General features: G+C 40.5%; 3 protein-coding genes across 3 annotated transcripts; 1 reads left to right on the plus strand and 2 right to left on the minus strand.

The window, feature by feature from the left end:
• Window positions 1-3,199: 3,199 nt before the first annotated feature.
• On the minus strand, window positions 3,200-3,961 carry LOC110870447. Its single transcript, XM_022119628.1, has one exon. It carries the CDS (start codon window positions 3,959-3,961, stop codon window positions 3,200-3,202), a length of 762 nt encoding a protein of 253 aa, XP_021975320.1.
• A 1,170-nt stretch (window positions 3,962-5,131) lies between these two features.
• LOC110870446 lies at window positions 5,132-17,579 on the minus strand. The gene is made up of 2 exons (XM_022119627.1): window positions 17,039-17,579; window positions 5,132-5,871 (listed from the first exon to the last, which is right to left on the minus strand). Exons 1-2 carry the CDS (start codon window positions 17,577-17,579, stop codon window positions 5,132-5,134), a joined length of 1,281 nt encoding a protein of 426 aa, XP_021975319.1.
• Window positions 17,580-22,090: 4,511 nt separating this feature from the next.
• On the plus strand, window positions 22,091-23,398 carry LOC110870445. The gene has a single exon (XM_022119626.1). The coding sequence runs from the start codon at window positions 22,091-22,093 to the stop codon at window positions 23,396-23,398; it is 1,308 nt and encodes a 435-aa protein (XP_021975318.1).
• The last annotated feature ends 3,277 nt before the right edge of the window (window positions 23,399-26,675 follow it).

Raw genomic sequence — 26,675 nt, forward strand, 5'->3', positions numbered from 1 at the left:
AGGCGGACTTGGACCTTAGTAACATTAAAAGACGCAAGACTAGTTTATTATGTTATGTTTCCTTGTTTGTTAAGACATTGTAACTACTTTTAATCAAAAAAACAAAATTTCAATTTCCATGTGTTATGAAACAATGATTCTGTTACAACACTCCCCGACGTTTCCGCCACGATTTGTTGTTTTACGTGGTCGGGGTGTGACAATTTGATTCGAATGAGTTCACTTTGGTCGAATGGAGTCAACACTCAAATGGATCGGATGAATAGCCGATCGGATGAGGTCAACTATGAAAATAACTCTTCTCTGATAGTTATTATGATATTGATTCAGATGAGAGCAAAACAAACAAATGAACTTTTGATATCCCCTTTTTTTTATTAGGCCTTCTCAATAACCAGTAGACTACTACTTCTCATGTGAAAACTCTGGTAGAAATTTGTTGTTATCCAAACAATACTTGGATCTTATCGAGCCGCAAAAACCTTTTGTAACGCCCTGCTCCTTTGTACCTTCCATTTATAGCAAGTCTTGTTCGTATTTCTATTTTTGGAAGTCTTGTGTTCTTGTAATCGTTCTTTCTTTGTAATCGTTGTAAAATCCGAGACTTAGATCATAAATAAAACTTGTATTTTGTTAAATTCATGTTGTACATACTTTATACATGCTCATACATTCGATTTCGTGAAACAATTGATGTTTATTCGTAATTCTTGGAAACTATGTGCTAAAATTGCAAATATGTGAAACTTATGCATAAAACGTGTTTGGATCCTAAATGATACATAAATACAACCTTCATACACTTAATTATACTTTGTTTATGTTCATCATACTTGATTTTCCCTTACACTATGCTTATATCACGAAAATAGTCCCTAAAACCCTTGAAAACCCTAAAATCTAAACTACAGGGGCCTAATTGTCAAAAATCAAACTTAATTCCAGAACTAGACACCGTTGCGTCGTGCGATGGGTGTGGCCTTTTGCTGTGGCATGACGCCACAGCCTTGATCCGGCAGAAAGTGGTTTGCTGCTCATGGGTTGGTCAATCTTGTATTTCTTTGGTGTGTTTTCTTCACTAAATGCCCAACTAAACCTCGCCTAACCACCCTCTATAAAACCAAACTCAATCCCACACTTGAATCACTTTACAAACTCTCTAATCCACTCTTTAATCACTCCAAATCTGGTGCAAAACAATAGCAAAAGTCAGAAACATTTCAAGTTGCAAAAGTGAGTTTAACCTCACTTATCTTCCATCTTTTTCATCCTTTCTTGCTTCTTAGCACTTGGAACAACCCTAGAGATGTTTCCATAGGTTTTCCTTGGAAAACCAAGGATGGAACATCATCATAGAAGGGTTATAAGTGCAAGAAACTTTCTGTTTTATACAAACACTTTGTTAAACTTAACCAAACTTGAGTTTTCTCATCTCAAACTTATATCCTTATGCTTATAACCACTTCTATGGTTAGTTAGGCTTAAAAACAAGGTTGAGACATTCAAAATCAGAGGTTAAACCTAACATATATTCTATTTTGTTTAGGGTTTTTGACCCACAAGTGATGTTCAAGCTTCAAGCTTGATAAAGGTATGATTGTGGACTAACTTGGGTTGTCCAACATTAAATCCCCACATTACTTGATGATTTCTCTTAGTGTAGATGTTTATATTCTTGTATTATTCTTAGTTCATGACCCTCCTTGTATGTTTTTACATCAAGTGTAGTGGTGAACCATAAGAGGTACCTAAATGGAAGACTACTCTTCCTACCTCCTACATGATTTCCATGATACTTAGAGGTACCTAAATGAAGATCTTAATCTTCTACCTCATGCTTGAAATTTTGGACATAATAATATGTATATAATATATGTAATATATAAACACATAATCCAAATAATCGAATCTTAGATGATGAACTAGTGTTCATATGTCAAAGTACTAGATTATATCATCCTATAATATGATAACTTATCACGATTCTAATGGAACCTTGTTCCATGAAAACATATAAACTCCTTGGAGTTTCATAGTGTCCAGAACAAGTATCATATATACTAGGTGATTATTTTCACATGTTATTTTCATATGTTTATGTTTATGATGTTTAAATTCCGAATCCTTAAATCTTCCGATTTCCCAATACTCATACACTTTGTTTCTTCGCGTAGAAGGACTTGGTGTTCCTACCTCCTAATCAACAACAACTCACTCGCGGATTCACAAGTAGAAGACTTGCAAAACCGTGAGTATACTCGCAACCCCCATTTTTATGTTTACCACTTTTGGGGTGTAACATGTTAAATTATTAAATCACACTTAAACTTATTCTTTATGCAATGCACGAAAACAAGCCTTATACATGAATGCTATGTCTGTTCTACTTGATGCTTATACGTGGACCATACTTATGTGATATACTATAGTCATTAGCTTTATACGTGCCTCCATTTGACATGTATAGCGCTATAGGAGTAACGCACCACCCGTAGACTAGTGGTCATGTTGAATTATATCATTTTGTGTAAACAGAGGGTTGACTAGAAATATTGCATGCCATGTTATGTTGCTCTTGTATAAACTAAGTTGCCATGTGGATTCATTTTTAACTTTTAAACTTATACTTATACTTATGCTTAAACTTGTATACTCGCCTTGGCTTTCGCATTGAATTGTATTTTAAATATGTTACAGGTTGAGGATTGATGATGCTATGAAAATGGACTAGCAAAGATGCCTAGATACTCACTTAGATGTTTAGGTTTAAAGTGTTGTATCAATTTTGTTATTGTTATGTTTGAACAATGTTGTTATTTGAGTTTCTTTGTAATATTTGACAATTTTGATTATGAAATGAAATCGGTTGAATTAAAAATTGACACAAATAGTGTTATGAAGTCTCTTACAATCTCGAACTAGTCCCACTCCGATGTTTCCGCCATTGGTTGGGGTGTGACACCTTTATATTGTGAACTGATTTAAACAATAAATGCTAGAAACTAAATGGATCAAATACTCAACAAACTCCTATTGGACCTTTGACCTTTTTATGTTGATTGGGCCTCAACTTCCACTAAATGAACTTTTCACATGTAACAGATTTTTTTTTAATGGCAAACTCACTTTATATATAAATATAAAGAGTCAGCAAGAAAATGGAGACAAACAAAAAAAAACACAACGAAACAAGAAGCAATTACATGATATCAATTAAGTCAAATATCCTCCAATTCTCCCAAGTTGGCTTCTTAAGCTTGGACCTATTGCAAATCAACAGGAACGAGTCTTCCTTGATGAGTTCTACCGTCTTGCTAACCGGGATAAAGCTACCATTAAAAACTTTATCATTTCGAGCCTTCCACAATCTCCAAACCATTGAAGAGACCGTAGTGTAGACAATCTTTTTCCAAGTCTTATCTCCCAGGCTTTGATTAATTTGCGAGATGAATTCTTTCAGATTATTGCAATTTAAAAAGGGAATCCGAATCCAGGCTAAGATATTCCACCAAACACATTTTGCCCAAAGGCAATTGACAAAAATGTGATCGGAATCTTCATCGTATAGACCGCACCGAGGGCACAAGTTGTCGACTAGAGGGACTCCTCTTCGGGCCAGGCCCACTTTTGACGCTACTCTACCCAATAACGCTCTCCACAACAAATACTTTACTTTTGGAGGGGCCCAACAATTCCACCGGAACACATCGCCGCCATCAACATCCACAGCCGTGATGTTATCAATATCAAGCCTGATCTGTTTGACCGAAAAAGACCCGCCCGGGTAGGTTCTCCACTTCCACGTATTACCTTCCTTAACCAGATTCTCTTTTATGTTTATACCGATTTTTGCCAAAGCAGTTTCAACCGAACCGATGTCTTTCCAAACTCCTGTGATAGACTTTTTTAGAGGAATTATTTGGTCATTGTTAGAATTATTATTTCCTCCATGTATCGCCATCACCACAGTCGCCCAAAGATGATTCGAATTGGTTTTAGTTCTCCACCACCACTTGGATAACGTGCCGTAATTGAAACTTTGGATGCTCCCTAATCCCATACCTCCTGCTTTCCTGGTTTTCGTTAAAAATTCCCATCGGATCCACTTTAGCTTATGACCGTTACTCGTTTTTCGCCCATATGAAATCTCTCCTAATCTTCTCTATTTTTTTAAGAATGCATTTAGGGGCAGCAAAAAGAGAAAGAAAATAGGACGCTAAACTCCCTAGGACCGATTTAGCTAACGTCATACAACCCGCAAAAGAGAGATACCTATCCTTCCATTTAGAGAGACGAGAAGCGAACTTATCTACGACAGGTTTCTAAAACTTGGTTCTCTTCATGTTCACTCCAATCGGAATACCCAGATACATGAATGAGAGATACCCGGGATCGCACTAGACAATATTCGCAAGACAACCAACTTCATTCTCATTCACTCCAATACCATACAACTTGCTTTTTTGACGATTCACCTTAAGCCCCGTCACAAGGTTCAACCACCTTAGTAAACGATTTAAGGTAATAACATTATCTTCCGACCAAAGCCCAATAAAAACCACATCGTCTACGTAGCAAAGATGAGTAATATTTGGCCCCCCGTTAGGAAGTTGACACCCATGGAAAAGACCCAATTCACTAGCCCGTTTGATGAAAAGTCTAATAACTTCCATAGGTATAATAAACAAAAACGGGGATAAAGGATCACCTTGTCTTAAACCCCGCTTGAATCTGAATTCTTTCGTAGGCGACCCGTTCACAAGCACCGACCCCCTGCTTGATGTAAGACAGCCTTTTATCCAGGAGATCCATTTCGAAGGGAATTCCATTTTTTCCGTCATCCGTATCAAGAATTTCCAATTTATTGAATCATAATCCTTTTCGAAATCCATTTTGAAAATCATAAGTTTGGTTTTGGATTTTTTTGCCCAAGCTATGGTTTCGCAAACTATAAGCAAATTATCGAGAATATTACGTCCACCGACAAAAGCGGATTGAACCGGAGAAGAAATCTCGCTAATAACCAACTTTAGTCTATTAGCTAAAACCTTAGCTATTAATTTGTAGATCGATCCCACTAGCGAAATTGGGCGAAAATTTGATAAGAGTTGTGGGCCCTTCATTTTTGGTATTAGAGCAACAAACGACGAAACCCTTCACTGATATTCCCACTCGAGTGAAACTCCTTAAAAACCCCCAACCAAATATCTTTAAATTTCTCCCAGAAGACTTTAAAGAATTTTAAAGAAAACCCATACGGGCCCGGAGCTTTACTACCATCGCATCCTTTTAAAGCGGAGACAATATCCTTTTCCGAAAATTGTTCACAAAGAAGATTTCTACTATTATCCGATAGATTGGGTAAACCATCCTTATCAAATTCCGGCCTACGTCTAATCGGTTCAGCAAATTGTTTTTTAAACCAAAGCCTTATTTCTTCCTTTAATTCCGTCGGATCCGTCACCAATCTATTTCTATTCTGGAATATCAGCCCATGAACCCTGTTAGTGGCCGAGTTCACTTCTATAATCTTATGAAAAAAGGAGCTATTTTCATCGCCAAATTTTAGCCAATTCGCCCGGGCTTTTTGTTGCAAGTCTTTAGTTTTTCGTAACTCCAACTGGTCGATCTTAACCCTAAGCCTTATTCTCAATTCTTTATCTTCATTAGTCAACAGCCCACTAATTGCTTTGTTTTCAATATTATCAATAATGGCCTCCATATCTATACAGAACAGTTTCGTCTCTAATCTCCATTTTTTTATTTCCTGTTTGATGACTTTTAGGATACCCGCAAAATACAAATCTTGTTTACCCACAACCCCACTATGAATTAATCCTCTGTCTACACTATCAACAAGCTTCGGCTCCCCTATCCAAGAGTTAAAAAATTTGAAGGGGATAGGGCCGAAATCCGCCACCACACAGGACAATGATCAGAAAAACCCCTTTTGTGCACCAACAACTTCGCATTAGGCCAAAGACTTAGAAAGGCATCATTGACTAAAAATCTATCTAATTTACTCATCTTCAGCTCGCTATGACCCGAAATAAAAGTGAACATTGTCACACCCCCAAAATCCACCATGCGGAGTACCACCGCTTTGAGGCGTGACGTGACCAGGATCGAGCCACCAATCATACTGAACAACGTATTTAAGAGTTTAAAGCCAACACAATACGATTGGTGACCAAAAGCTAGTTAACCAAGTTTTAATTTAGACAGCGGAAGCATAAACGTAAAGTTCAAAACATAAGTTCGCAGTTCATAAGTTTAAAATCCAAAACGTAGATTTAATAGTTCAAAAGGATTAAGTGTTTATTACGGAACATGACAGTCTGTATCCCACAACAACCTCCTCCTCATGCAAGCTCCATAAGCATCTAGCGACCTGTAAGGCATGTAACAACGAGTCAACAACAAAGTTGAGTGAGTTCACGGTTGGTTGATTTGTTTTAAGTTGTTTCTGAAAACGTGGTTTGTCTTTCGTTGGCGTAATTGCCATGGGGGTTACCCCGTAGTTGAAAGTATGTTTAACAAGTTCATTCCTTATTACCCAAACCATATTCATGATTAGTGGGGGCTTCCCCATGTGAACCACTAGACTGTACCATATCAACCACTAACGCAAATAAGTTGTGCCCTACATCAGTGTCTATCATCACTGACGGTTTGCCATAGTCCATTAGTACACGCCCGTCCGACTGGCACGGTGTGAGGTTTGTTAAACCTAATAGCGCTATTAACTAATGACCCGCTCGCCATTGGCCTCGGCGATTAAGTCGATATAAAAATGAGGGACTTATGATAGAGTTTTATCTAGTAAGTTTTAAGGTTGTTGTCCTACCCAAGGAGGACGAACGTACGTAGTTCTACCCAAGGAGAATACGCAGGAGTAATACTGGCATCCTACCCAATGAGGATGGCCGTACATATCCTACCCAAGGAGGATATGTAGATTTGGTTTTAAATTCTTTAACCCATTCCCAAACCACCGGGAATCCCATGCCTTAGAAAGCGTGTGAACTCACCTCGGTTTGCTCGGTTAGGTTCTCAAAGATAGCTAACAGTCAAGATCGGTCAATCACGTCCTAATATGATTACCACTAAATTTATTAGGGACTTCAAATAAGCACAAAATTCCTACACGCATCTAACACGTAACATGCATCACTTTAACGGTTTATGCCCATGTAACCTCCTATCTATTCCCGTTCATAAGCAAGCATATGACATTGCACATAGCACTTTTATTGACATATAACATGTTAGATTATTCTCAGATAGCTTACCCGACATTTAGACACGCAAAATCACTACTTATGTCGTTTCAGCTTTTATATTCAAAACTGGGCTGTTTTCGGGGGTTTTTATAAAATAGTTATCCCTTTCCAAAAATTCTCAAATTTTTACAGAATGTCATATATGTTCCAAAATTTATTGTGTAAAAATATCGGGGTCCAGTTCGTTACCAATGTTTTACAAAAAATCATTTTACCGACTGCAATCAGATTTGTCACTTTCTGATTGCAGTTTACGGAATAATTCACTAAAAATTAACCGTAAGTCCGATTGATGAAATTCCAGTTGCAGGATCATCGTGACAATGGTGACCAACTACTTTAAAAATTCCATGAGTCGATTTTACTCAGGTTTCAAGTTATGTCTCCGAATATGACACACTTTTTCTACAGTAAAAATGCAGCTTGAGCTGCTGTCCAAAAACAGTCCTTTAAAAATAGTAAACGTCTCCAAAAATTACGATTCCAGTGCCATTTGTTTAGTTATTCCAAAATACACATTTTAGGTTTCAGAAAATCAGTTTTTTGATTTAAAACGGTCCAGTTACAGCCTGTTAAAGTTGGCTGTAAATACAACTCAGCAAGCTGTTTACATTGTAAGAGTTACTAAAAATGCATCAACAAAGGTCCTAACCATGGTTTATCGATGATTAAATGCTCAAACCTCAATCATGCTTTAACCAACCCTAAACCAACCAGATTTCAACTTCACACAAACTTTTTATGTAGGGTTTTTATGCAGAATTTCATGTTCATCTTTTTGGTGTTTATTTTCTTGAGTTACTTGATTATCATCATCCTACTAAATATCATGACCAAGAACAAGATGAAACAATGGTGTGAAGGGACTTACTACTAGCACAAGGCTAGGGTTTGAATTCTTAATGCAAGGTTGATGAAGGAATGGTGGTGCTAGAGACTTGAACGAAGCTTCTTCGTGAGCCCTTCAACTTGTAACTACTTTGAATGTTCTTCAAGCTTGGAGAGGACTTGTTAGTGAAGAAAATGATAGTATGAGAGAGAGTGATGGTCATTTTCGGTTATGGGGAAGGGGGAGCCGAAAATAAGGGGAAGGAGGAGGAAGGTTGAGTGTGGGTTTAGAGGATATGATGAGCATATCTTGGAAACATGCATCCTACAACTCCATAGCCATCATTGCTTAGCTATGGTCCAATGGGAAATAAGATGGCAAAAACAAAAATCTAAACATAATATTTTAAGTAATCATGGTAGATTTTCGGTTGGGGGGGGGGTAAAATGAAAATTTTTGTTAACTAATAGGTATTAAATTAGAAGGTTAAGGGTATTATCAAGAATAGTGGGTGTATGCCATGTTTCTCTAGTGTATGGGGATTTTTGTGACCGTAATTATTTAAGAATAATAAAATAATATTTCTGACAAAATTTAGGTGTCCCGGGTAATGTCCGGTTGTTCGGTCGGATACTGTTTCGTTAATTTGTTTAATTGTTCCGTAAGACGTCTTATACATATATTTTTGTAACACAATTAATTCCTAACACATAGGAAAATATACCGGACCATTTAGTAACTTTTCTGTATACTACTAGTATGCTAACACGCACATGTAACTATAACACAGTAATCGGAGAGCAGTTAAATGATTCAGCACAGTCATCACGTACTTTTATTATCATTAATAAACTGTACGGTTACATGTAAATTGAGGGTTGTCACATTCTCCCCCTGTTAAGAAAATTTCGTCCCGAAATTTAGCACGTGGTTACTGAGGAAGCTAGTTGAGTTGCGTTGGTTTCCTGGTTTTCCTGGGGTGTCACATCATCCCCCCGTTGATTTGGAATTTCGTCCCGAAATTCTGCAGTAGCTTCAGTCTCAGTAGTGGTTGCACTTTTCTTAAACAACTGGGGATACTTGAGTTTCATTTGGTCTTCTCGTTCCCAGGTATACACTGGGCCACGACGGGAATTCCAACGAACTCGGACGAGAGGTATTCTAGTGTGCTTGAGAATTTTAACGTCTTGATCCGTAATCTCTACTGGTTCCTCGACGAATCGCAGCTGGTCGTTGATAGTGAGCTCTTTGAGAGGAACTATGAGGGTCTCATCTGACAAACACTTTTTCAGATTCGACACATGGAATACGTTGTGAACTCCACTGAGTTCTTCAGGTAGGTTCAGCCTGTAAGCGACTTTACCAATTTTCTCAATGATCTCGAATGGTCTGACGTAACGCAGATTGAGTTTGCCTCGTTTGCCAAAACGAACTACACCTTTCCAAGGTGAGACTTTGAGTAGCACTCGATCCCCAACCTGGAACTCGAGTGGTTTTCTTCGTTTATCGGCATAGCTTTTCTGACGGTCACGAGCTGCCGCCATTCGTTGTCGTACCTGAGCAATCTTTTCTGTTGTATCCACTACGAGTTCTGGGCCAGTGATTTGACTATCACCAACTTCTGCCCAACAGAGAGGTGATCGGCATTTACGTCCGTACAATGCCTCAAACGGAGCGGCTTGGATGCTGGTGTGGTAACTATTGTTATATGAGAACTCCACTAGCGGGAGGTGCTTCTCCCAGCCATTACCAAAGTCGATCACACATGCCCGAAGCATGTCTTCAAGGGTTTGGATGGTGCGTTCAGACTGCCCATCCGTCTGTGGGTGATAAGCGGTGCTCATATCTAAACGTGAGCCGAACGACTTGTGCATAGCTTGCCACAATTCAGAGGTAAAACGCGCATCACGGTCAGAAATGATGGAGGTTGGCACTCCGTGCCTTGATACCACTTCTTTTAGGTAGATGTCTGCTAGAGTAGAAAACTTATCCGTTTCCTTGATAGGTAGAAAATGTGCAGACTTGGTCAGTCGATCCACTATCACCCAAATGGTATCATTTCCGCGTTGAGATCTAGGCAGGCCAGTAACGAAATCCATGGAAATTTGCTCCCATTTCCATTTAGGTATCTCTGGTTGTTGAAGTGGGCCTGATGGTTTCTGGTATTCGACCTTGACCCTAGCACAAGTCAAACATTTGCTGACGTAGGTCGCTATGCTGGCTTTCATACCAGGCCACCAGTATGTAGTCTTTAGGTCGTGGTACATCTTATCCGAACCAGGATGTACTGAATAACGAGACTTATGTGCTTCATCCATCACAAGCTCGCGTAGGTCTCCATACATTGTAACCCAGATGCGTCCGTTAACATAGTAGGCTCCGTTTTCTTTTTGTTCTAGCTGTTGCCTTGATCCTCGTAAGGACTCAGCCCTGATGTTTTCTGCTTTCAATGCTTCAACCTGAGCATCGCGAATCTGAGCGGGAAGGTTAGATTGGATGGTAAGCTGTAACGCACGTACACGCTTAGTTATAGTATCCTTTCGGCTGAGGGCGTCGGCCACAACATTGGCCTTGCCCGGATGGTATTTCATAGCGCATTCATAATCGTTCAAGAGTTCGACCCATCGGCGTTGACGCATGTTTAACTCCTTTTGCTTGAAGATATGCTCAAGATTCCCGTGATCGGTGTAAATGGTGCACTTGGTACCGTATAGATAATGTCTCCATATCTTAAGCGCGAAAACAACTGCTCCAAATTCCAAGTCGTGCGCAGTGTAGTTCCTTTCGTGAACTTTAAGTTGGCGTGATGCGTAGGCAATGACCTTGTCACGTTGCATCAACACACAACCAAGTCCTTGGATGGAAGCGTCGCAATAAACCACTAAATCGTCCGTGCCTTCAGGCAATGAGATGATAGGTGCGCTACAGAGTCTATCCTTCAAGTGCCGAAATGCGGACTCCTGTGCATCACCCCAACGGTAGGTGACACCCTTCTGAGTCAGTGAAGTGAGAGGTTGCGCAATCTTGGAGAAATCTTTGATGAATCTTCTATAGTATCCTGCCAAACCCAAGAATTGGCGGATTTCTGTTGGTGTACGGGGTGCAGGCCAGTTCTTGATCGAGTCAACCTTGGATGGATCCACATGAATTCCATCCTTGTTTACCACATGGCCTAGAAAATGGACTTCGCGAAGCCAAAAGTCACATTTCGAAAACTTGGCATACAATTGCTCTTTTCGAAGAAGTTCCAGAATAAGCCTCAGATGTTGCTCGTGTTCCTCCTGACTCTTAGAATAGATCAGGATGTCGTCAATGAACACTATGACAAACTTATCCAGGTAAGGCTTGCACACTCGGTTCATGAGGTCCATGAAAACTGCAGGTGCATTCATTAACCCGAAAGTCATAACGAGAAACTCGTAATGGCCGTAACGAGTTCTGAATGCTGTTTTGGAGACGTCCTCCTCTCGGACTCTCAGCTGATGGTATCCCGATCTCAAATCAATCTTAGAGTAATAACTCGACCCTTGCAACTGGTCGAACAAATCATCAATGGGCGGAAGAGGATAACGATTCTTCACGATCACCTTGTTGAGTTCGCGGTAGTCAATACACATCTTGAAGGTACCGTCTTTCTTCTTTACGAATAACACTGGAGCTCCCCATGGCGAAGAGCTAGGACGTATGAAACCCTTTTCCAAGAGTTCTTGTAGTTGCGTGGACAGTTCTTCAAGTTCTGATGGAGCAAGTCGATAAGGTGCACGAGCTATGGGTGCTGCTCCAGGAGCTAGCTCGATTTGAAACTCTACTTGGCGATGAGGCGGAAGACCAGGTAATTTCTCGGGAAGTACCTCAGGAAAGTCGCGCACAATAGGAATGTCTTCTATCTTCTTTTCTTCCGCGGATGAATCAGAAACAAGGGCTAGAATAGCGGTGTGGCCCTTTCGCAGATACTTCTGGGCCTTAAGGAAAGAGATGATGCTCACAACAGTACCACTCTTGTCGCCACGAATTATGAGAGGTTCTTTACCAGAACGAGGAATGCGGACGACTTTCTCCTTGCAAATAATCTCCGCTTAATGATGAGATAGCCAATCCATCCCAATAACGACGTCGAAACTACCCAGAATGATAGGAATAAGATTGATGGAGAAGGTCTGACCAGCTAGGACGAGGTTACAGCCCTTATATGTGTGTGGCTTCAAGACTTTTACCGTCTGCTATTTCTACCGTGTGTTTGGTGTTCAAAAGTGTTGGAGTGCGCTTAAGCATTTGGCTAACTTTTAAGGACACATAACTAGTATCGGCACCCGAATCAAATAACACAGTAACAAAGAAGTCGTCCAGAAGAAACTTACCCATCACAACGTTGGGATCGTTCCTTGCTTCACCCTGACCAATCACGAACACCCGACCTTTGGCGCCATTGCCATTATTGTTACCTCCATTGTTGCCTCCGTTGTGGTTTCCATGGTGGTTCCCGTTTCTTTGGTTGTTGTTCTGGTTTTGGTTCAGCTGGGGGCAGTTCCTCTTAAAGTGGCCTTCAGCACCACACTGAAAGCATCCTTTATTGCCCTGCTGATGCTGCTGTTGGTGGTTCTGTGGAGCTTGTTGTTGGCGATTCTGGTTCACATGACGTGGGCTCCTGCAATCTTTGGCTTCGTGACCCAGCTTGTGACATCTCTGACAACGACCCTTGTTGCACTGGCCGCTGTGGTGCAGATTACATCAATTGCACTTAGGGTGATTTCCCTTGTATCCACCCTGACCTTGATTCCCAGAAGACTGCTGACCGGGGCTCCTGTACTCGTCTGTCTTTCGCTGCTGAGATTGAGTTGAAGCAGAACCCTTGCCCAAGTTTCCATCCCACTTGCGCTTATTATCATTGGGAGCATCAGAAGTAGTAGCGCTAGTACGCTTGGGCAGCGTATTCTGCTCAACTGCCTGATCAGTGAGACGATGAGCCAACTTGACGATTTGTTGAATAGAGCCAAGATTAGCTGAGGTTACGTGACTCTGAATCTCTGGTGCAAGACCCTTGAGGTATAGCTCAATGCGCTTGATGGGAGGGTCAACCATAGTGGGACACAGGATGGCCAGCTCGTTCGACCTCTTCGTGTATGCCTCAATTTCAGATCCCGTCATCTTCAGATTGAAAAATTCTACCTCTAGTTTGTGGATGTCATCACGACTGCAATACTCTTCTCTAATCAGTTCTTTGAAACCGTTCCATGGGGTGGCATTAGCAACCGCCAACCCAAGCAGTTGAACCTGTGCTTTCCACCAGGTTAATGCACCTCCTTCGAGTGTTCCAGTAGCATATTTCACCCTACAATCTTCGGGGCATTCACACATCTCAAAAACAGACTCAAGCTTCGAACCAGTGAAGTAGGCCCACAGCTCCTTCTGTGCTGCTAAAAGTGCTAGGTCGGCAATCCATGAAGGTTTTGAACGTACACACGGGAGGCTGAGCATGTTGACCTATGGTGCGAGAATAAGAGACAAGGTTAAGCACAAGAGTTGGTTCGCGAGAGTAGGATTTAAACATCCTAGGATAGGTCGAAATAGCAGGTTATACCTCCTGCAGGAACAGCTGCGAGTGCCTCAGCAACTCGTTCGTTGATCAAAGCCGTCAACTGGGCTTGAGTGAGGTTGATACGTCCTCTGCGTCCGTTCATGATCTTCATAACGAAGCAACATAAGTGAGGGAAGTGTCGCAAAAGTGCGTAAGAGTGAGATGACAGAAGAGAGTAAGCACACAAAGTTCAAATGGCAGTTATCACGTTAACTAATGCACAATGTGAACTATCTAACCGACAATATACCATAAACCATACCACCTATTGTGTCGAGTCTTGCACGTGGAGCGAAGCGTCGTTGTGGATCGTTGAGCACTGTACAGGTTATAGTCTGGTTTTATCAAAAAGCTTTTCCCTTTTTAAAACCAAGTTCACTATAACCAATGGCTCTGATACCAATCTGTCACACCCCCAAAATCCACCATGCGGAGTACCACCGCTTGGAGGCGTGACGTGACCAGGATCGAGCCACCAATCATACTGAACAACATATTTAAGTAATTAAAGCCAACACAATACGATTGGTGACCAAAAGCTAGTTAACCAAGTTTTAATTTAGACAGCGGAAGCATAAACGTAAAGTTCAAAACATAAGTTCGCATTTCATAAGTTTAAAATCCAAAACGTAGATTTAATAGTTCATAAGGATTAAGTGTTTATTACGGAACATGACAGTCCGTATCCCACAACAACCTCCTCCTCGTGCAAGCTCCATAAGCATCTAGCAACCTGTAAGGCATGTAACAACGAGTCAACAACAAAGTTGAGTGAGTTCACGGTTGGTTGATTTGTTTTAAGTTGTTTCTGAAAACGTGGTTTTTCTTTCGTTGGCGTAATTGCCGTGGGGGTTACCCCGTAGTTGAAAGTATGTTTAACCAGTTCATTCCTTATTACCCAAACCATATTCATGATTAGTAGGGGCTTCCCCATGTGAACCACTAGACTGTACCATATCGACCACTAATGCAAATAAGTTGTGCCCTACATCAGTGTCTATCATCACTGACGGTTTGCCATAGTCCATTAGTACACGCCCATCCTACTGGCACGGTGTGAGGTTTGTTAAACCTAATAGCGCTATTAACTAATGACCCGCTCGCTATTGGCCTCGGCGATTAAGTCGATATAAAAATGAGGGACTTATGATAGAGTTTTATCTAGTAAGTTTTAAGGTTGTTGTCCTACCCAAGGAGGACGAATGTACGTAGTTCTACCCAAGGAGAATACGCAGGAGTAATACTGGCATCCTACCCAAGGAGGATGGCCGTACATATCCTACCCAAGGAGGATATGTAGATTTGGTTTTAAATTCTTTAACCCATTCTCAAACCACCGGGAATCCCATGCCTTAGAAAGTGTGTGAACTCACCTCGGTTTGCTCGGTTAGGTTCTCAAAGATAGCTAACAGTCAAGATCGGTCAATCACGTCCTAATATGATTACCACTAAATTTATTAGGGACTTCAAATAAGCACAAAATTCCTACACGCATCTAACACGTAACATGCATCACTTTAACGGTTTATGCCCATGTAACCTCCTATCTATTCCCGTTCATAAGCAAGCATATGACATTGCACATAGCACTTTTATTGACATATAACATGTTAGATTATTCTCAGATAGCTTACCCGACATTTAGACACGCAAAATCACTACTTATGTCGTTTCAGCTTTTATATTCAAAACTGGGCTGTTTTCGGGGGTTTTTATAAAATAGTTATCCCTTTCCAAAAATTCTCAAATTTTTACAGAATGTCATATATGTTCCAAAATTTATTGTGTAAAAATATCGGGGTCCAGTTCGTTACCAATGTTTTACAAAAAAATCATTTTACCGACTGCAATCAGATTTGTCACTTTCTGATTGCAGTTTACGGAATAATTCACTAAAAATTAACCGTAAGTCCGATTGATGAAATTCCAGTTGCAGGATCATTGTGACAGTGGTGTCCAACTACTTGAAAAATTCCATGAGTCGATTTTACTCAGGTTTCAAGTTATGTCTCCGAATATGACACACTTTTTCTACAGTAAAAATGCAGCTTGAGCTGCTGTCCAAAAACAGTCCTTTAAAGATAGTCAAGGTCTCGAAAAATTACGATTCTAGTGCCATTTGTTTAGTTATTCCAAAATACACATTTTAGGTTTCAGAAAATCAGTTTTTCGATTTAAAACGGTCCAGTTACAGCCTGTTAAAGTTGGCTGTAAATACAACTCAGCAAGCTGTTTACATTGTAAGAGTTACTAAAAATGCATCAACAAAGGTCCTAACCATGGTTTATCGATGATTAAATGCTCAAACCTCAATCGTGCTTAACCAACCCTAAACCAACCAGATTTCAACTTCACACAAACTTTTTATGTAGGGTTTTTATGCAGAATTTCATGTTCATCTTTTTGGTGTTTATTTTCTTGAGTTACTTGATTATCATCATCCTACTAAATATCATGACCAAGAACAAGATGAAACAATGGTGTGAAGGGACTTACTACTAGCACAAGGCTAGGGTTTGAATTCTTAATGCAAGGTTGATGAAGGAATGGTGGTGCTAGAGACTTGAACGAAGCTTCTTCGTGAGCCCTTCAACTTGTAACTACTTTGAATGTTCTTCAAGCTTGGAGAGGACTTGTTAGTGAAGAAGATGAGAGTATGAGAGAGAGTGATGGTCATTTTCGGTTATGGGGAAGGGGGAGCCGAAAATAAGGGGAAGGAGGAGGAAGGTTGAGTGTGGGTTTAGAGGATATGATGAGCATATCTTGGAAACATGCATCCTACAACTCCATAGCCATCATTGCTTAGCTATGGTCCAATGGGAAATAAGATGGAAAAAAAAAATCTAAACATAATATTGTAAGTAATCATGGCAGATTTTCGGTTGGGGGGGGGGGGGGGTAAAATGAAAATTTTTGTTAACTAATAGGTATTAAATTAGAAGGTTAAGGGTATTATCAAGAATAGTGGGTGTATGCCATGTTTCTATAGTGTATGGGGATTTTTGTGACCGTAATTATTTAAGAATAATAAAATAATATTTCTGACAAAATTTCGGTGTCCCGGGTAATGTCCGGTTGTTCGGTCAGATACTGTTTCGTTAATTTGTTTAATTGTTCCGTAAGACGTCTTATACATATATTTTTGTAACACAATTAATTCCTAACACATAGGAAAATATACCGGACCATTTAGTTACTTTTCTGTATACTACTAGTATGCTAACACGCACATGTAATTATAACACAGTAATCGGAGAGCAGTTAAATGATTCAGCACAGTCATCAAGTACTTTTATTATCATTAATAAACTGTACGGTTACATGTAAATTTGAGGGTTGTCACAAACATACCTCCGGACTTGGAGTATTCAAGGAGACCAGAATTGGAAATAAAGTCGTTAAAGGCGTCGCTCGAGCCCCAATCAAAACGGGAATTAATTCTTTCAGCCTCTGATCGCACTTCGTTGAAGTCTCCTAACATGAGCCATAAACCACTGAATCGCGAAATTAGCCCCGCAATCTCATCCCAAAATAATCTTCTCTGACCAACCTCATTAGGAGCATGAATATTCAGGATGTTAATACGGTCAGCAACTCCCGTAATTAATCCTGAAGTCAGAAGAAATTTTTGGCTCTTAATCACCATATCGACTGACAAAATATCCGGGTTCCACATGGAGACCAGCCCACCCAATCTACCAACCGAATTGGCAGAAACCGAAGTAAAATTGGATTTATCCCAGAATCTTTGGGCCGCTAACTCATCCATCCCCTCTTGGTGAGACTCTTGTATACCGATGAAGTCAGCCTTCACACTACCTTTGAGACTTTTAATCCAAAAACTTTTCCGATCATCGGAAACCCCATTAATATTAACTGAGACAAAATTCATTGAGAAACATTTGTGTTCAATTCCCCACTAACTAGTTTCCTCACATGGTTTCCAAATCCACCTACTCTAATGCCCAGTCTAACACCAAATTCCAAAGTCTGAGAGACTTCCTGCTCGAATGAACTTCTGTTTTCCTCATCCGTCTGAGTTTTCGATTCCTTATTACCCTGATTCAGATTTGCACTCTCCCCCTGTTCTGTATTTCTCCTCATAACTGAAACCCCAGGAGAATTATCCAGACCTTCCACCTGATTACAACGTGTATCTTCTTCTTGGATCAGATTAGTAGTCTCATTCTGGACATCGGTCGGAAACAAATTCTGAACAGCCTTCAAACACCGTTCTTTTCCAATTGGAAGATTTCTTCAATATTAAATGGGTCTGAGTTACTAGAAATTTCCGCCTCCTTGTTTAAGTCTGGAACGACATCATTATGGGCCTTTAATTTGGATTGGCCTTTTCTTTTGGGCCTTTTTGTAACGTAAATGGGCCTTGGAAAAGGCATGTTATTACTATTAGGACAAACCGGATCCACAGACCTCTCAACGGGTCCCACTTCCTCTCTCTCATCATAATTGTCCAGATTAATTTATTCCCCATGAGCCGCCCTATCCTGCTCCTTTTCCACAACATTGGGAGTCGACACGTCATTCATATTTCCCATGCAAGGAGTATCATTCATGCATCCTTCCGACTCATAGTATTCCTCCTCCGGTGACTTCTCGAATTCCGACGATAATCCCTGAGACTCTGACTCCGGTTCCCCCTTTTCTAAGAACGATAGGTACCATTGTCCTGATATCTCCTCTACCCAGACTTGTAATGTATGATCTTTCCATTTCACTGTGAATGCTTCGGCGACTCTCTTACCGGACTAAACTAAAATGGCTAATCTATCTTCCGCCATATTGCCATCTAAAGCTTCAACTTCAGATATTACAGATATTACGATGAGTCTTCCGCATCTTTCGCCGATTTTGTTAAAAATATGCCTATCCCAAAGGGAAACAGGAACTCCTAGAACTTTAACCCAAGCCACTCTCTCAAAAATCGGGGGGATTCCATCCCAGATATACAACCTTGAGAACCAATTATCCCATTCCTCTGACCTGTGTATACGGAACTCTTCCGCTTCCTCCGGGTTATTGAAACAAATCATGACCTTCAGGCCACCCAAGTATCTAAGCTCAATCCCTTCTTCCATAACTCCTGAGAGCAGATCCTTTAAGTTGTTAAGCGTATCAATATCTTTTACTTCTCCAATTAACGACTTGTGTTCCCGCCTTTTTTTTTTGTTTCCGTAGTCAAAGGAGGTAAATCAATAGTTCCTTTATGGCACACTGCATTCACCACTGAGCTATAAGATCTATGGTCTCTGATATGGTAAGGTTCCTTACCATTATTCCTTGACTCCTTGTTTATCGCTGGTCCAGTGTTTAGTCTAGAAAAAACCGACACTCTTTCCCCGCATTCTGAACTTCAATCTTTGAACCATATCTATCAAATTTGGCTAAGCTGACATCTATCACCGCTCCTTCAATTCTAACTTTCTTTAGTTCCTCAATCCACCCCAATGGATCCTTAACATTAGACAATTTGATAAACCCAAACTTATTGCCTTCTCTATCCTTCTTGAACGGTACGAAAACATCCTCAATATTATTCAAGTAACCGAAAACCGACCATAACATGTCACGAGTGCACGTATCAGGCAAGTTAGATTTGAAGAAAGAGGTTGCATTGTGAAGCCGATATTCCCTGTTAGCGAAGATTTTAGCTTGTCTGACTTGTTTTTTGCTGACAACAGTGTTCCAGCCATCATCTTTTTAGAACCTCCCACACTGACCCTTTCCGTAATAACCCCTGAAACCCCCTCGAGCCATGAAAAAAGAACAGGGAAGGAGAAAACGCGGATCTTTAAAAGGTTAATAGGATTCGTATCCATCTAGCTAAACTATCAACGATAGGCGCTACCGATAACAGACCTACTAAGCAATCAAGAAACCAGAGAACTCCAACCACACTGAAGAAAGAAACAACGACTGACTAAAGAAGAAAACGAACCGTCCCGAAAGGCGAATAGAGTAACTAACAGCCAGAATAGAGAGAAAGGTCACCATCGATTCACTACCGAGAAGAGAAACATGGAACCTCGCACGCTATTCCAAGATGAACCTCATCGTCGAGCGCTTCCGGCGACAGCGATGGTTTATATTATGATGGAAAAAGAACTTAAAAAGCAATAGTAATTGGGTTGTTCATAACTTAAAAAGCAATAGTAATTTTCACATGCAACAGATATCTCATTTTTTTAAAAAATTGAACCGTCAAGTTACAAAAGTCCAAGTGAATTTATGCTGTTGGCTACTTTTTCATAAAACCCTTTGATTCCAATTTGACCAAGGAATCTCAAAACTATTTTACTTTGACCGAGGCTCCTCTCTCTCTCTCTCTCTAAAATAACCTATCGCCGGAGGCTAGACGGAAGAAGGTCAGTTGGGTTAGTGTGCAAGGTCGCTTCAATTCTTGGCTGACCTTTCATTCTAACCTGATTCACCGGATATCCCATTCACCTGTCCGGGTGTAGGTTGAACTGTGGTTTTGTTTTGTCTGGAATCGTTTTGCCGGCGGCTCGACGAAGCGGAGAAAGTTGGGATAGCGTGCGAGGTGGGCTGGGTTTGCATATTATTTTGTAATACTACCCTTTTCATTATATCCTGATTCTCTTACGATTCCATTCGCTGTTCGGATTTCGATTCCACCGGGGTGAAGATGGGGAGGTTCCCTATTTTCGATCGGAACACGGTTACAACATTTTATGTCACGAACCTTCCTGGGGGGTGTCCAGGATGGTACTATGGAGGGCTTTTCAGCAATATGGTGTGATAAAGGATGCATATGTCGCACGGAAGAGAGATTCCAGGGGGAACTACTTTGGGTTTGTACGTTACGAGGGGGTGCATGACGTTCTGACGACACTTCAAGGAATGAATAAGGCCTGCATATTCGAGGCGAAGGTGAGCGTTTCAGTGGCGAAGTTCGATAAGAATCACAGGTTGTTCCTGTGTAATAATCAAGGAGCTTTGAATGATCAAAGGAAATGTCTGATGGTTCCACAAGGTGATTCGATGCCACAGAAGAAACCGGTGTACGAGTACAGGCCTGCTAATGAAGGGAGGACGTACTCAGAGGTGGTAAAAGGGAAACAGGAGGCTCAACCAAAGGTAAACAAGACGGTAGTCACGGACGAAAGGATTGCAGTTTATCCAGATCATTGCATGATAAGGGCTGTGATAGTAGAATTAAAAAGTGTAGGTGTACTAAAAGAAATAAGAAGAAGGTTGGACGTAGGGGGTATGGTAACTATCCGGTTTCGTATCTTGGAGGATTGAAGTGTATGATGGTGTTCAAAGACAAAGGACAGGCGGTGGAATTCATGGAAAACATCAAAGAAGGGTGGAGCCAGTTTATTGAATCGGTATCGTTGTGGAAAGGTCAAGATCTACAGTATGATCGTCTTGTTTGGGTTAAAATCTTCGGAGTACCAATACATCTGAGAGCCAGCAGCTTGTATAGTAGGGTGGGGGAGTGTTTCAGCAAAATAGTTGGGGAGTCGGAATTCTCATGGGCGGAGACAGGTAATTCGGATAGTGGTTGTTAGATTTTAACCGAGATTGGCAAACTAGTTGAGGAAGTGATAAATGTTGAATGGGGAGGTAAGATATACAAGGTTTGGGTGAGTGAAGAACTGAATCCATGGTTGAAGGATGCGGTTGAGGAATTGTCGGAAGTAAGAAAACCATCGCCTGCGATGTCGTCGGAATTGGTGGCGACTCCAACCGGTAAGGCGAAGGTAGGGGTGAATCAGGGGACGGGAAGATGGGAGAGGAAACGATCGGACAGAATCGGGATATGGAATCGTCGCCTCCCATGCAAGGTGTGCATGAGAACATTGGTGTAGAATCAATTAATGTGGCGGCTGGGGTTTTAAACAAAAAACAAAATAATGATAGTAGTGGGACCCAAGGAAAGAACCATGTGGAGAATAATATTGGGGAGGATGTTAATGAATTGGGCCAGGGTCCATGTCCTAAGTCTAGGAAGCGGCCCAGGCATGCAAGAAGCCCACAAGTTGGGGATCCAGAAGAAGAAGGTCATAGGGAGGACCCAATACAAACTCACATAAGGAATCTGGAAAGATCCTTTGATCTAAAAGACGATATGTACGAGGTAGGCGGTGATCATGGTGAGCTAAACAAGCTGGCAGGCTCTAATTTTTATAACGGAGCTGTAGGTGAGGTCGGCGATCCTCCAGACGTCGAGGGGCAGTCGAAGAATGGGGAAAGGATGGAACAGAGTATTGGTAACTCAACCAACATTGAAGACACTGATCAGGCAGCGAGGAAAGAAGCGGCGGACACGGTGGATGTCGGCGTCGTGGTCGGATTCCAACTTGGGGGATTTGACGAATAGGTGAGTAGTTTAATTATTGGTGAAAAGAATGTTGCACAATGAATTTTTTGTCAGTTAATTTAAGGGGGGTCAGGGACCAAAGGAAAATAGACTGGATTAGAGGATTGAAAACATCTCATGGGGCTCAGTTCTTAGCAATTCAGGAAACGAAATTGGGGGGTATGTCACAGTTTTTAGTTGGAAAATTTTGGGGAAGGTCACGGTTTGAGTCGGCTTCGGTAGATGTTGTTGGTAGGTCAGGAGGCCTGATTAGTATGTGGGATCCTTATGTATTCGAATGTACTGAGGTTATAAAAGGGCAAAGGTTTGTTGTGGTACAAGGTAACTTGAAACACACGGGGGAAGTACTGAATATAGCAAATATTTATGCGTACAACGATCCGATTGAAAGAAGAGCTTTATGGGAAGAACTGGTTATACTCAAGCAGTCACTACAGGGTATGTGGGTGTTCGGTGGGGATTTCAATGATGTCAGGGAACCTGGGGAACGGTTTAACTCAGAATTTGTAGCGTTAAATGCAGCCTTTTTTAATTGGTTTATTGAAACAGCAGACCTGATGGAATTTCAAATGGGTGGACGTAAGTACACTTATCATTTGGATAACGGGGTCCATAAAAGTAAGCTAGACCGGTACTTGGTGTGTAGGGATTTTTATAATAAATGGTCGGGAGCTTCGGTTGTAACGTTGTCTAACATGGTTTCGGATCACTGTCCAATCCTAATGTCTGTTGTACCACAAGACTTTGGGCTGATCCCAACTAGGATTTTTAACTCCTGGTTAGTCATGCCCGGTATCATGGAGTTCGTTAAACAGTCCCTGGAAAGTTTCTCGTTCCATGGGGCGGCAGATTTGGGCCTTGCGGTTAAGCTTAAATGGATTAAATTCAAGTTAAAGGAAAGGGTTAAGAGTGTTAAGGCAGAAAAGGAGTTGGTATACAATGAAAAAATGGCAATGTTGGAAAATTTGGAATTACAAGCAGAGGAGCGGACCCTTTCGTCAAGTGAGTTGGAGAATAGGGCCGAGTGTAAAAAGTTTATTATGGAGATGGATCGGGTGAAAGTGATGGATATGAAGCAAAGGTCCAGAGTAAAGTGGGCCGTAGATGGAGATGAGAACACGGCTTTCTTTCATAATATTCTAAACGCGAATCAAAGCTCCAGTCGAATTAATGGGCTCATGACTAACGGGATATGGGTGACCGATCCGCCGTTGATCAAGGATTCTATATATTCATTTTTTGCACAAAAATTCCTAGAGCCGGCTTCGACTAGGCCAGGGCTGAAGTGCCCGTTCCTAAAACAGATTTCAGCTGCGGATGGGGAGATGTTGGCAGCCCCGTTCTGAGTTATGGAGATCAAAAACGCTGTTTGGGATTGTGGAAGGGAAAAAGCACCGGGTCCAGATGGCATCAATTTCAGGTTCGTTAAACGTTTTTGGGGTTCGTTACAGGAGGATTTTGTCAAAGTGTTTGAGGAATTTTCGGGGAATGCAACCATTTCATCCGGTTGTACTTCCTCGTTTATTGCTCTCATCCCCAAGTGTAATGACCCTGATGGTATGGGTGACTATAGGTTGATCAGCCTTATTGGAAGCATTAATAAGGTTATATCGAAGGTCTTGGTGAACAGGTTGAAATTAGTCATAAACAGTCTAATTTCGGAAGAACAAACTGCTTTTTTAGCTAATAGGAGCATCTTGGATGGGCCTTTGATCTTAAACGAGTTAATTCCTTGGATGAAGGCGAGCAAAAAGGAAGGCTTTATCTTTAAAGCGGATATTGAAAAGGCATACGATTCGCTAAATTGGGGTTTTCTAGAGAGTATTTTGGAGCAAATGAAGTTCCCACCAATTTTCACAAAATGGGTGATGGCCACGGTTATAAATGCTAAAGCATCGGTATTGGTAAACGGGTCACCAACGCAGGAGTTTATGTGTTATAGAGGATTGAGACAAGGAGATCCTATGTCTCCGTTTCTGTTCATTATTGTCATGGAAGCATTGACTGGGGTTATGAAGAAGGCATGTGCACTTGGTCTCTATGAAGGGGTGCGGTTTGCAAACCAAGGTTCGGTTCTTTCTCACTTCCTTTATGCGGACAATGTTATCTTCGTTGGGAGGTGGTCGGAACAGAATGTACATAACCCTAGGAGAATACTACGTTGCTTCTTTCTAGCGTCGGGCCTTCGGGTAAGCCTTGCAAAGAGTAGTGTGTTTGGCGTGAATGTAGGCATAGAGGTTGTACAAAACATGGCGAATACATTGGGGTGTAGAGTAGGATGCTTACCGTTCAAACATTTGGGTCTTCAAGTGGGAGCAAACATGAATTTGGTCAAAAATTGGCAACCGGTGGTGGACGTATTCAAGAAGAGATTGGCTATTTGGAAGGCAAAAATACTATCGTTTGGAGGCAGGTTAACCCTTATAAAATCGGTACTTAATGCTCTTTTGACGTATTATTTTTCATTATTTAGAGCACCATCTCAAGTGATTGATCATCTCGAAAGATTACAGCGTGAATTCCTTTGGGGTATAACACCGGAGAGAGGTAAAATGAACATGGTAGCATGGGATAGTGTCATAACACCAAAAGATTTAGGCGGGGTTGGGATTGGGTCTTTAAAGGATGCGAATCTCGATATGCTTGCCAAATGGTGGTGGAGGTTTAAGACGGACTCCGAAAGTTTGTGGCGGAAAGTTATATGGAGCATACACCATAGTGAAAGAGCATGGAACCCGATTCCAAGGAAGATGACGATTGCCGGACCATGCAAACAAGTCTTTAAAATCTCTAGTGACATGGAGAAATATGGTTTATGTTTATACGATTGTTTCCGGGCGATACCGGGGGTAGCAACCGAGATATCATTCTGGAAAGATAGGTGGTTAGAAGGCGGTTCTTTGCAGCATCGGTTCCCGGTCCTGTTTGAGTTAGAAAGAGTCAAAAATGCTACTATTGCAGATCGCTTTAAGGATGTAAACGGTGCAGTGGTTTTAAACTTTTGTTGGTCAAGGTTGTCGTCAACATCGGAAGCAGTGGGGGTGGTACAAACACTGACCGCTGAATTGTTTGCGGTCGCAAGGGGAGTTGGCGAAGATCGTTGGAGCTGGGAACTTGATGGTTCAGGTAATTTTTCGGTTAAAAGTCTGAAGAATTTTCTACAACATGCTAGATTCACGAATCTGGGTAATGATTTTGTTTGGAACAATTGGAATCCATCAAAGCTTAATTTTCTGTCATGGAGAATTTCCTTGGATCGATTGCCTACTTTAGTTGCGTTAGCACAAAGAAACGTGATCAATGGGCAGATTGGGTGTAAAATATGTGGGTTGTACGCGGAAGACGCGGATCATTTGTTCGTATGTTGCGAGGTGTCACAATATGTTTGGGATTTTATTTCACATTGGTGCAAGATCTCAAGTATCTATGCTTTTGGCGTGAAAGACCTGTTGGAATGGCACAAACAAGTTCGAGGGAATGCAAAGTGGAGAAAGCTAATTTATGCAGTTATACAAGTGGCACTTTGGGTAATCTGGCGAAGTCAGAATGATGGGGTTTTTAATAATAAGCCAGCTAATTGGGTCCGTATGACAACTGAAATAAAGCAATTAAGTTTTCTTTGGATTGGTAGTCTGTCAGTTTTGAAGGAAATCTCGTGGGAAAATTGGTGTATGTTTGATATAGCGAGGAAATGTATGTAGGATGTCATGTAAATTGGTGTATGTAATTGGTGTGGGTTAACTTATTGTTGACCTGTTGAATGAATAAAAGAGTTTTTTGTTGACAGTTAAAAAAAAAAATTTACTTTGACCGAACAACAAATGAATAATATTGAAATATCACATCCACTCACCAACCAACTTTCTTAATTGGACCAGACGATTTAATGCTGTCAAACCTATCATGGGCTGTCACTATTAAATGAGCCGACAATACTTTAGTACATGGGCTGTCACTATTAAAAGTTAACACGTGATAACAAAATGAATGTTATCTTCTGATTGGGCCGCATCACTTTTTATTAAATGCTTCCAACAACTTTCAATCTATCTTGAATATAAGTGGGCCGCAATCTTGATTGACTATTAATAAACGTGATTCTTGAAATTTTTTGATTTTTTTGGTTTCCTAGGATTTTTTTTTTGGTTTTTTAGGATGTTTTTGATTTTTTATTGTTTTTTCAATTTTTATAATATTTTTTATTTTTTATGAGTTTTTTGATTAATTCGAATTTTTATGATTTTTTAGAATTTTTTGATTTATTAGAACTTTTTTGATTTTTTAGAATTTTTTGGATTTTTAGAATTTATATGATTTATTAGATTTTTTTTAATTTTTAGAATTTTTATATTTTTTAGATTTTTTTTGATGTAGAATTTTTCTGATTTTTTAGATTTTTTTTTATTTTTTTTTTTGTATTTTTTAGAATTTTTATGATTTTTTAGAATTTTTTTGATTTTTTAGAATTTTTTTTGAATTTTTAGGTTTTTTTGGAGTTTTTAGAATATTTTTTTATTTTTTTAGACATTTTTTATGATTTAGAATTTTTTGTTTTTTTAGAATTTTTATGATTTTTTGGATTTTTTTTTTTTGATTTTTTAGAAATTTTTTGATTTTTTAGAC

The sequence above is a fragment of the Helianthus annuus genome, chromosome 8, assembly GCF_002127325.2.
Source record: "Helianthus annuus cultivar XRQ/B chromosome 8, HanXRQr2.0-SUNRISE, whole genome shotgun sequence".
NCBI classification, from domain to species: domain Eukaryota; kingdom Viridiplantae; phylum Streptophyta; class Magnoliopsida; order Asterales; family Asteraceae; genus Helianthus; species Helianthus annuus.

Coding starts and splice junctions, on each gene's coding strand:
- LOC110870446 (XM_022119627.1), bottom strand. CDS start 17,579: ATGAATTTTGTCTCAGTTAATATTAATGGGGTTTCCGATGATCGGAAA. Junction 5,872..17,038: donor TGAATACTCCAAGTCCGGAG/GTATGTTTGTGA, acceptor ACTCTTGGATAG/GGGAGCCGAAGCTTGTTGAT.
- LOC110870447 (XM_022119628.1), bottom strand. CDS start 3,961: ATGGCGATACATGGAGGAAATAATAATTCTAACAATGACCAAATAATT.
- LOC110870445 (XM_022119626.1), top strand. CDS start 22,091: ATGAATTTTTTGTCAGTTAATTTAAGGGGGGTCAGGGACCAAAGGAAA.